The sequence below is a fragment of the Xenopus laevis genome, chromosome 6S (assembly GCF_017654675.1).
Source record: "Xenopus laevis strain J_2021 chromosome 6S, Xenopus_laevis_v10.1, whole genome shotgun sequence".
NCBI lineage: Eukaryota > Metazoa > Chordata > Amphibia > Anura > Pipidae > Xenopus > Xenopus laevis.
Genome location: NC_054382.1, coordinates 3221371 through 3233382, shown reverse-complemented (window position 1 = coordinate 3233382; position 12012 = coordinate 3221371). Strand labels below are relative to the sequence as shown.

Genomic DNA, 12012 nt, shown 5'->3' with positions numbered 1-12012 from the left:
AAAAAACACAAATTCTAAAAAATGAAAACCAATTGCGAATTGTCTCCGAATATCCCTCTCTACATCCTACTAAAAGTTACCTCAAAGGTGAACAACCCCTTTAACAGCACATGTATCCCTTAATATCTTGGGGAAAAATGTATCAATAATGAATGTAAATTACAAAAGTGCTTAGAATAGCCCCCTCATCAATTTTACATTCACTTATTTTAAAGATTTACTTATCCTTTAAAGGACATGTAAAGCCTACATTTTCTACCATGTATATAAGTTGGTCATATCTTCTCCACCCAAGCCACATTATTTGTACTGCCTATACCCCCTTCATCCGCACCAGCTTTTCACCATTTTCTCTCTTGACACATCATCCGTAACATTGACATGTAAGCTGTAAAGTTCATGCAATGCAGATTGCAGGGTTACACAGACACAACATACTTTAATAAAAAGTTCTGCTGGGATTGAGCACTGTAATGGTTAAGCTGAGCTCAGGAGAGGTGGTTAGGAGAAAAAAATAGGATCAGACAGCTAGAGCAGAGTTTCCATGTGAACAAGTAAAGTATCTCTTCATTGGCTGTTAGACTGGAGGGTGTGATTAGTAGTCTGAGAAGAACTGAGCATGCTCATAAATCAACAGCCAAAGCAAATTCCTGAGGGAGGGGCAGAGTGGGTTGGAGGAGGAGAAGGATTTATAAGTGTTTAAGGGGATGCTGCAGCCTTACTGTTAACCTTTTAATAACCATAGTGGCAGGTTTCTAAAGATTTCAAAGAGGCTGTTCACTGATTAGATTTATGTGGAGGTGGTTTACATGTCCTTTAAGTTTCTGCACACGGGGTAGTATTGACTGACGCCTTTGTTTGATTGCACAAATTATTGGTCCTTGTATGGAGGACATAATCAAGATCTTAATCACACGCCCCTCTTCCCCCTATGTCCCTGCTTAACCAATTACCTTCTTTGTTGCAGCTGGAACAACAAAGGCAACAGCTTCTCAATGAGCGTCAGAACTTCCACATGGAACAGCTGAAATATGCTGAGATGAGAGCCAGACAACAACTCGAACAGCAGCAGCAGCAGCAGCAACACAGCCAGAACACTCAGCCCCAAGGGGGACCTGCGGGGCCCAACATGGGTCATGTAGGAGCCCCTAACCTTCCTGGAATGATGGGCCACCAACCACAACAGCAGCCTCCTCCATATGGGGTTCACCATCAGATGCCTCCTCCACACCCAGCACAGCCAGGCAAGGCTATTTCTTTTGTAGAACTGAGGAGGCCTTGCATCTGACATAGGTTACTCCCCAGATATTCACAGGGGATCTGATGTGAGGCCTTTCAGTTAATCCCTAAATTCTGAGCAGCCAGCAGGCTCTCTGTTTTTTTTTTTTTAATTGTGAATTCTGGGTCCTTACTGGGCAAATAACTTTGTTTTAAAAATCACACCTGGCTATGGTTATAATGCCCAGAACAGTATAAATAATACAATATGGGTGCAGAGAATAAAGGGATACTCTCATGGGAAACCATTTTTTTCCAAAACACATCCGTTAATCGTGCTGATCCAGCAGACTTCTGCACTGAAATCTGTTTGTCAAAAGAACAAACCGTTTTTTAATTTAATTTTGAAATCTGACATGGGGCTAGTCCAGTGATCCCCAACCAGTAGCTTGTGAATAACATGTTGCTCCCCAACCCCTTGGATGTTGCTCCCAGTGACCTCAAAGCTGGTGATTACTTTTGAATTCCTGGCTTGGAGGCAAGTTTTTAGGGTCATAAAAACCAGGTGTACTGCCAGTCTCCTGTAGGCTGCCAGTCCACATAGGGGCTACCAATAACCAATCACAGGCCTTATTTGGCACCACCTTTTTTCATGCTTGTGTTTCAACCCAACTCTTTTTACATCTAAATGTTGCTCATGGTTGAAAAAGGTTGGGGACCCCTGGGCTAGACATCAGTTTCCCAGGTGCCCCAGTCATGTCTCTTGTCCTCTGATAAACTTCAGTCACTCTTTACTGCTGCACTGCAAGTTGGAGTGACATCACTCCCCTCCCCATTAAAATCCTTACACAATCCCTTTAAAGGGGAACTCCACAAAAACATAACTTAAAGGGATACTGTCCTGGTAAAAATATTTTTTTTCAAAATGCATCAGTTAATAGTGCTGCTCCAGCAGAATTCTGCACTGAAATCCATTTCTCAAAAGAGCAAACAGATTTTTTTATATTCAATTTTGAAATCTGACATGGGGCTAGACATATTGTCAATTTCCCAGCTGCCCCAAGTCATGTGACTTGTGCTCTGATAAACTTCAATCACTCTTTACTGCTGTACTGCAAGTTGGAGTGATATCACCCCCTCCCCCCCCCCCCCCCCCATCAGCCAAACAACAGAACAATGGGAAGGTAACCAGATAGCAGCTCCCTAACACAAGATAACAGCTGCCAGGTAGATCTAAGAACAGTACTCAATAGTGAAAACCCATGTCCCACTGAGACACATTCAGTTACATTGAGAAGGAAAAACAGCAGCCTGCCAGAAAGCATTTCTCTCCTAAAGTGCAGGCACAAGTCACATGACCAGGGGCAGCTGGGAAATTGACAATATGTCTAGCCCCATGTCAGATTTCAAAATTGAATATAAAAAAATCTGTTTGTTCTTTTGAGAAATGGATTTCAGTGCAGAATTCTGCTGGAGCAGCACTATTAACTTATTCATTTTGAAAAAAATGTTTTTTCCCATGACAGTATCCCTTTAAGCTTTTTGAAAAGTAAACCGAATTTCAAGCAACTTTGCAATATAGATCAGTTAAAAAATATGCAGACTTTTGTGATTTTTCGGACAGTTCCCTAAGCCTAACCCCCTGCTGATCTGTCCGACTACTTTGCTGAGCTGTAACATCAGTGTTTAGTCCCTCCTTCCCTGCCAGGATTTCAAATGATGCAGAAAGAGAAGAACTGTTAGCTGGATTTCAGCATAGAAAATGCCATTTATTTATACTTTTTGAAGAAACTGGTAACTGTGATTGGTATATCACAGTTTCTGTGTTATGTTGGCCTCTTTATCAAATTTCGGTTTGGAAGTCGGAGTTCCCCTTTAAGGATATTAGAAGTTGCCATGAACATATTAAGGCTTTTCTATAGGTCCTGGAACTAATCCTTGTTACAGGTTATTCATGGTTCTTTTGTATTATACCCACAATGTGGTCAAGTTTCATTCATGCCTGAGCTGAGCTTTTCTTTATAGCCTGGAATAACTCCAAGAACTTCCTTGAATGTGTCATGGAGCCCAACTGTAGCTTCAGCCTTGCCTTGTGCCTTCATTGTTCGCTGGCAGACTGGACTGTTATTTTCATTGCGGTCCTGCTGAAGAGAGATGTCCTTTAAAATGCTAATGCAAATTATCAAGACGTATGAGACATTTCTGATAAATGGGGGTCGTCTTTAGTGCAAGTCATAATTCCTTTAGATTTGCCTCTGCTGCGTCTGTTTGTCTTGCTTTGCCTCCTCAAGTACCTAATGAGCTCACTGGCCCGTGTCTGATGGCTGCTTGCCACAGGCAATGCTTCTGTGCTGGCTGCTTGCCCCGCTCCTCTGTGCCGGCGGCTGTAACGCTCCAGCTCTCCTGTCCTCTCAGTGAGGAGAACTCGGCATGACAGGCGCTTGATTCCTCGCAGCAGAGTATTTGACATTTTTACTGCGGCGTCGGCCTTGCTGCTTCCTGGGTGGAAATGTAAAATGATGCATGCTGGCTGCATTGCACTGCGCGGGTCCTGCTTGAGTCCTGAAATGAAACCCGGAGGGGTGTAAATCTTGTATCTCTCTCCTGTTGCTGCCAATATGTGGCCATCAGCATTCATATCAGCCAGCAGCAGATAAGGTTCCCGTCACGGGTGGTTTGAACTAAAAATTAAAATTAAAAATTGAGCATCACGTATTTATCTTTTTCCATATACCTGGGCTCTCTGCTTTGCTTTTTGTGTTGTGCTGCACTGTGAGCTATGACTACCCAAGCGTAAAGTAAAATAACAGCTGTAACTTTTACAGGTCAGATGCCGGGTTCCATGATGACTGGACCTCCCATGCCAGGCCGCATGATGCCTAACATACATCCACCTCCTTCTGGTATGCCCGCTATGCCTGGCACTATGATGGGATCACGCCCCCCCATGGCACCTAACGGCATGTGTAAGCTTCATTTCTCTAACTCTCTCTGGCAGTGTAACACCCACAGCTTCTGCTTCTATTCCCTCGCTGCTTATGCTTCTTAGCTGCTTACCTGAACTGCTTCCATTTTTATTAACCTTTCATAACCCTAAATATCATTCATTGTGTAGTGTAGAACCACAATTCATCATTCTCTCTATCTGTGGAGTTAATAAACCATTAATAATACAAACACCTTTATATTCGAGCAACTGGTTCCATTACTCACATTGTATGAAGAGACATAATGGCCATGAGGGTCAAACGTCCCACCTGGAACGGACAATATCTTTCAAGGGCCTAGAAGCAGCTTCATTAGCCTGGCCCACACTTACCTTTTAAAATGAGTGAATGTAAAACTGAAGAGGGGGCTATTCTAAGCACTTTTGTAATTTACATTCATTATTTATTTTAATTCCAAGATATTAAGGGATACATGTACTGTTATTATGAATGAATTTTGTTACAACAGCGCCACCTGCTGGTCAGTTTCCCACCAGTCTGACCAGCAAGTAGTCAAGGAAGTTGTCAGGAGAAAGAAAGAGGCTGCTCTGATTTCTCAGTGATGTGCGGGCCTACCCAATACCAGCGGGTCAGGCGGGTTCGGGCCGACCTCTCACTCTTCCTCGGGGGCGCGGGTTGAGCTCTTCTCCTGCTCTCCCCGGCCGCCACTGTCAAATTCCGGCTTCCGACTCCCGGATTTGTCATGCGCGGGTCTATAAAAGCGGAAGACGGATGCGGGTTGGGGAAATCCCGTACATCACATCACAACAGAACAGCCTCTTTCTTTCTCCTGACAACTTCCTTGACTACTTGCTGGTCAGACTGGTGGGAAACTGACCAGCAGGTGGCGCTGTTGTAACACAATTCATTCATATTAACAGTACATGTATCCCTTAATATCTTGGAATAAAACGAAAATAAATAATGAATGTACATTGCAAAAGTGCTTAGAATAGCCCCCTCATCAATTTTACATTCACTTATTTTAAAGGTTTACTTATCCTTTAAGCACATTATTTTTACAGGGGATGTCAACCCAAAATAATAAAAGGAAATATCCTTGCACGCAACTTTCCAATATGCAATCGTTCTTTATTCTCACTGGTTTTAAAGTTATGATTAAATGTCTTTGGAACCAGGGATGAAGCTTGTATGGTACTGTAGGAAATAGAGCCTTGCATGGAGAAGACGTGGTTCTCTGGTACATTGTTTCAAGAGTCAGAAGCAGCAGTTCAGAAAGAGACGGATACTATTTTGAATTGCAACACCTTGATCAACAGCCATTTTATTTTGTTAATTTATTTGCAGTTAATCCTGTGCATCGTTGTCATTGAGAATACCGACGTTATTCTAAAGAGGCAACACTTGCAATTAGCCAGGGGAGGAGCTTGCCTCATTTATTATGCCAGGATGGAACCAATCAATCGACTTTATGGGGGGAGTAAACCTGATGAAGGGAAGGTTTGTCCCCCTGAAATGTTGATGTGTGTTATTGGTCTGCTGCTGGCACAATAAGTGTGGGGTGTGATCCTCCCCTGAATCCGTCTGGATCGAGCATCGCTCTTCTCCCAGGAGGCCTGATTATAATGTAATTTATTTGCTGAATGTTAAACAGCTTGTTATTATCTTTCAGATCCCGGCCCCCCACCACCACCGCAGCAGCCGCCTCCCCCTACGGACGGCCAGACTCCTCCTCCCACTGCACCATAGATTAACCACTCGTCCAAGTACTTTTAACCCTGCGAAGAACATTGTCCCCGACTGACTGGTTTTTGTATTCGAGTGATGTGTTTTTATACCGTCTCCCTCTGTTTAATCTCAATATTTGCCCCAATGAAATGCGCAACTTCTTCATCCACAAATATATTCTTTTTATTCTATTCTTTAACTATTTAAAGGAGCGGGCAGAGCTCGTGTCCATTCTTATTTTTTGGGGTCTGGACTTGTTTATTTTTTCTTGATTGGGATTCCCCTTTTATGATTAAAGGGGAACTATCATGAAAATAAAAATTTAATACAAGCTTCATCATACTGAAATAAGAAACTTTTTAAATACAATCAATTAAAAATGCTGCATTGTTTCTGCAATTATCACGTTTTTCTTCACTATTCCTCTCTCAGCATCTGTTTCTCTTCATTCTCTCTTCATGCAGCAGTTGGGTGTCAGATATTCACTGACAGTTAGATCCAATATATCTTATAGGGGGGCTCCTTTCCTAGCAGATATATTAGAGCTCACTCAAATAACGGATTCCAGTACAAACAAAATAATTGCCTTTTGCACAAATCCTGCATGTAGAGAGACATGATTGTCTGGTGAGTTTAATAGAGTGAGCTCTAATACATCTACTAGGAAAGGAGCCCCCTATAAGATATATTGGATCTAACTGTCAGTGAATATCTGACGCCCAACTGCTGAATGAAGACAGAATGAAGAGAAACATGTTATAAAAGAGGAATATTAAGTTTAAATTTAATTATTTCGTAAATAATGTAGAATTTTGTATTGAAGTTTATTTCATTATGTTGAAGCTTATATTAAATGTTCATTTTCGCGATAGATCTCCTTTAAATGAACCATTAACCCTTTCTTTGTTGGATGGTTTTTATAGCCGCGTGTGAACATTCCAGGTCCCTACTGATTTCTCTATGTTCTGCATTAAGATTCATTTTCTTCTTTCTTTGATTTTTTTTTTTTTGTGATGTCAAGTGGGGGCTGAGCTTGCTCTGATGTAACGGTCCCTTCACTGGCCGGGCTTTCTCTTTACCTGACTCTGATCTATGGTACGGACTCTGTTCTGTACTACAACTCCCAGCATCCTTTATCACTAAAGCTTGTGATGCTCTTGTATCTGTACTGCTCTGGATAAAGGACTCTCCCGCTTGCCCAGGCTTGAGTTGAATTCTAGGATCCAGTTTCTACTCGTAAGACTACTGAAGACGTTTTGTTTAGAGGCAGTCGCTGTTTGTCCAGTGTGGGATGTGTCTGTTAGTCTGAAATCTACCTCTTCACTGGCTGTGGAAGCTTCAACCTTTTCCTTTCTCTGTGGCTTTCAGGGGTGAGGGTGAATTATTTTCTCTTTTGAGAACAGAGACTTTGCAGGAAGCTGTAACCTCTGCAACGCGGTTTCACTTAAGGAATCTGCATTTTGTTTTTGAAATCATTCTTACACTGTTGGCAGATTCGGCCTTTAAAAATGAAATCAGATGATGCAGATGCAACGGAAAAATCTTTCTTCTCTCTGATTTCCCTTCGGAACCATTGTACTGTGGGGAGCACCCCCCGTAGCCTCCATCTCTCTCTTTAGCTTTCAGATGGGCAATTACTGTATTGATCATCTCCTGCCCATAATGCATTGTGCTCTCGGTCTGGCTCCCCCTAAATTGCCTTTTATAACTTGGGGTTCTGCTGGTTAACCAAATCCTGGCCAGTTTTGTTTATATGTTAACCTGTTACACGTCTCTCCGCTCCAGATAAATTGTTCAGGAACTCTTGGATTTTATCCGCCTGGATATGTCAAATAAAATGTGGTTTCTTTTGTAGAAAAAAAAAAAACTTCATGCCTGTGTCGTTTTTTTTATTTATTTAGTATATACTGTATATCTAATTTAAAGGGTAAGTATAGTTCCAGTAAAATCCAGCCCCATGCCTCTTGCATAGGTAATTAAGCTGTGCCCCTCCTTTAAAGTTGGCCATACATGAGGTCGCCAAACGAGCAGAACTTTTTCCGATATGTTCACCGGATATCGCATTAATCTGAATGTTCTAGGGACAAACGATTGGATTACAACATGAGAAATCATCATAGGAAGGGTTGCTGTAAGGTAAACACGGGACACGTGGAGCACTGTTGCAGGATAAAAGCCCCACGAAATGCAACAATCCCAAACTATATATTATAATATATATATATATATATATATATATATATATATATATATATATATATATATATATATATATATTTTTAAAGGACAAGGAAAAACAATGGCTAATGATAACTCTATAATGTGTGCTCTACAGATCAATGGGAACCAATAAGTGCTCAAGCGACCTTCTTCTTTATACCCATTGTATCTGCTGCTATAGATATAAAGGGCAACTGACCCGAGAATCAAGAATTATATAGTGAACCACTAGATGGCGCACTGTAGCTCTCCCTCCCTGTACTACACCCTGCTGCATCTCTATACAACTGTACAATTAGATGTTTGTTTTATTTCTACGGTAGGTATAGTTGGTGTAAGGTCACACGGGGAGATTTGGAGAGGAAATTTCAGGCGACTTCGGAAAACGAAGCGCCGCGATTTTTCATTATAGCCGACGGGAAGGCAAGGGAAGCAGTTTGGGGAGATTTTAGCCCAGAAGAAGAGGCAATTAGTCGTCGGGTAAAATCTCGACTAAATCTCCCCGAATCTCCCTGTGTGACCTTACCCTTAAAGGGGATGTTCACCTTCCAAACACTTTTTTCCGGTTTGTTGTTTTCAAATTGTTCCCCATAATTAAAGTTTAATGTCCCTCTCTGTAGTGTTTGTCTGGCAGCTCCGTGATCCGTCTGTTACAATTTCCTACATTTAGTTGATTCTTTTTGTTGATGAGTTTAGTTCATCCGTTTAACTGATCCATTTAGTTGATACGTTTAACTGATTTGTTTAGTTGATACATTTTGTTGATACGGTTAATCGATGCATTTGGTTGATATGTTTAGTTGATATTAGTGATGTGCGGGTCAGGGTTTCCCTGACCCTAGCCCGCGCCTGGCCACACCCGCTTCCGGGGGTCCTTTTATAGACCCACGCTGCCCCGCCTATGACATCATAAAAGGGGCGTGGCAAGCAGACGCAAAAGTATAAAACAGGAAGTTGGATGCCGGTGTTTGAAGGTGGCGGCAGGGAGAGCAGGAGAAGAGCTCAACCCGCCCACCACTTACGGGGAGCACTGCAAGTTGGACCCGAACACGCCCGACCCGCGGGTCCTGCAGGTATCGGGTCGGCCCGCACATCACTAGTTGATATGTTTAATCGATAAATTTAACTGGTACGTTGAGTTGATACGTTTGATACATTTTGTTGATACATTTAATCAAGACATTTGGTTGAAACGTTTAGTTGATGTATTGAGTTGGTATAATTTACATTTCTCAGCAATATCTGTAGAATATCAGTAACTATTGTATCAAGTCTGACAGTTGCCTGTAATGTAACCCAGGGATTCTGCTCAGCAGGGACAAAGATAAGAAATGGATCAACTAAATGTATCATTTTGAACAGGGAAAATTCTTTTATTTCTGCTGATCTGTCTGAAACCAACTGAACTGAAAAAAGTGTTTGAAGGTGAACAATCCCTTTAAATGGAGGGATCCAACTAAACCTTAACTCTGTGTTATTGACAGGCCTCAGCCCAGGGCCCAATCTCTTACAATTGTGTGACGAGGATGAGAGGAATATAAACCCCCATTCACTCGACTCAGTGACATTAAATCAGTGTGAGCTTTCTAATCCTATCCACAATACTATAGAGTGTTAGTAATCTTCATACAGCAACACCCCGACCTGTCATCTCACCTGCACCCACACTCCTAATTATATCTGTACTCTTCTTATGTCTGTAACCTTCTTATACACTTATTTGTACCCCTGGAACTATAGCAGGGTGACACCCCAATGTTTCTATATATCTGTAACCTCGTTATGAGCTAAGGGGGCCCAGTCTGAAGGTCAGTTAGGGGGAGATTTGGGGTGAGTGCTTATTTGTACCCTGGGTACCCCTGGAACTATAGCAGGGTGACTGTTACCCCAATATTTCTATATATCTGTAACCTTGTTATGAGCTAAGGGGCCCAGTCTGAAGGTCAGTTAGGGGGAGATTTGGGGTGAGTGTTTATTTGTACCCTGGGTACCCCTGGAACTATAGCAGGGTGACACCCCAATGTTTCTATATATCTGTAACCTTGTAATGAGCTAAGGGGGCCCAGTCTGAAGGTCAGTTAGGGGGAGATTTGGGGTGAGTGTTTATTTGTACCCTGGGTACCCCTGGAACTATAGCAGGGTGACACCCCAATGTTTCTATATATCTGTAACCTTGTTATGAGCTAAGGGGGCCCAGTCTGAAGGTCAGTTAGGGGGAGATTTGGGGTGAGTGTTTATTTGTACCCTGGGTACCCCTGGAACTATAGCAGGGTGACACCCCAATGTTTCTATATATCTGTAACCTTGTTATGAGCTAAGGGGGCCCAGTCTGAAGGTCAGTTAGGGGGAGATTTGGGGTGAGTGCTTATTTGTACCCTGGGTACCCCTGGAACTATAGCAGGGTGACACCCCAGTGTTTCTATATATCTGTAACCATGTTATGAGCTAAGGGGGCCCAGTCTGAAGGTCAGTTAGGGGGAGATTTGGGGTGAGTGTTTATTTATACCCTGGGTACCCCTGGAACTATAGCAGGGTGACACCCCAATGTTTCTATATATCTGTAACCTTGTTATGAGCTAAGGGGGCCCAGTCTGAAGGTCAGTTAGGGGGAGATTTGGGGTGAGTGTTTATTTGTACCCTGGGTACCCCTGGAACTATAGCAGGGTGACACCCCAATGTTTCTATATATCTGTAACCTTGTTATGAGCTAAGGGGGCCCAGTCTGAAGGTCAGTTAGGGGGAGATTTGGGGTGAGTGCTTATTTGTACCCCTGGAACTATAGCAGGGTGACACCCCAATGTTTCTATATATCTGTAACCTTGTTATGAGCTAAGGGGGCCCAGTCTGAAGGTCAGTTAGGGGGAGATTTGGGGTGAGTGATTATTTGTGCCCTAGAAAAGTAACCACAGATAGGCTATTGTAGATCTATAAGACGTGCTCACTCAAAGAGCAATCATTACCATATTCACACAGTGATATTCTTAAAGCGCTTTCTTTATGTAATATAAATGCATCCACAAAATTACTTCATACAATTAATTTGAATCAAGAATATTTACATATTGGAGAAAAAGACATGTTTTGAGCATTTACATACCACCAATTTGTAACACGTTCACCAAGTCAAACAAGTGAGCAGACACTCTTGCCAGAAATGAGAATCACCCCGACGTTTCGGGAAAAGCCTTTATCAAGGGCAATTCTATCAGGGTGACTGTATGATTAGTAACTGTATTATCTGACTGTATTAGTTATGACCCCAGGGGATCTCCACGCAGAAGAAGCTGGTGAGGAGCGGTCTCGCTGTTGGATGCTCAGACTGTCTCTTGGCCATAGAGTTACACAATTGAGCTGTTTCTCAGTTGTATCTCCGGCCTAGTGACGGTTATTGCTTCAACTAGAGAAGAAATGCAGTGAGAGAGAGAGAATACAGTCTGTGCCTGAGGGCTGACACTCTTCTGTGATTTCCTTCTCTGAATTGGGCTGAAACCCCTCCATATAGAGTTATAGGGACTTTCCCTTCTCAGTAATAAGATCCAGTTCTGCAGTGTTTGCTGCACAATGAATTGGTGAGAAGCCAAGTCAGTATTTCACCACTTTTGGCCTCCAGGGGGTGCTGTGTCATTAGGACTAAGGTACCACTGGCTGCTCTGAGCTGCGTCACTTCAACGGGAAGCCTGGAGCCCACAATTAGTTCTAAAGAACCTCAGTTTGGGGGAAGTTGACCAATCGTTTGCTATTAAAGGGATACTGTCATGGGGAAAAATTTTTTTTTCAAAATTAATCAGTTAATAGTGCTGCTCCAGCAGAATTCAGCACTGAAATCCATTTCTCAAAAATGCAAACAGATTTTTTTATATTCAATTTTGAAATCTGACATGGGGCTAGACATATTGTC

At 42.4% G+C, this 12012-nt stretch overlaps 1 protein-coding gene across 3 annotated transcripts in view; it reads left to right on the top strand.

Moving 5' to 3' along the window:
• Nucleotides 1–6221, top strand: part of smarcc1.S (SWI/SNF related, matrix associated, actin dependent regulator of chromatin, subfamily c, member 1 S homeolog) — a 52532-nt gene extending 46311 nt beyond the window's left edge. The window contains exons 26-28 of one of the 3 annotated variants that reach the window (XM_041567299.1): nt 968–1244; nt 4044–4178; nt 5839–6221. In XM_041567299.1, coding sequence (XP_041423233.1) covers nt 968–1244; nt 4044–4178; nt 5839–5915 — 489 coding nt within the window. In that variant the 3' untranslated portion in view covers nt 5916–6221. Of the gene's footprint in view, nt 1–967; nt 1245–4043; nt 4185–5838 lie in introns of all 3 variants that reach the window. The other 2 variants (XM_041567297.1, XM_041567300.1) reach the window with 2 other exon arrangements.
• Nucleotides 6222–12012: the final 5791 nt, after the last annotated feature.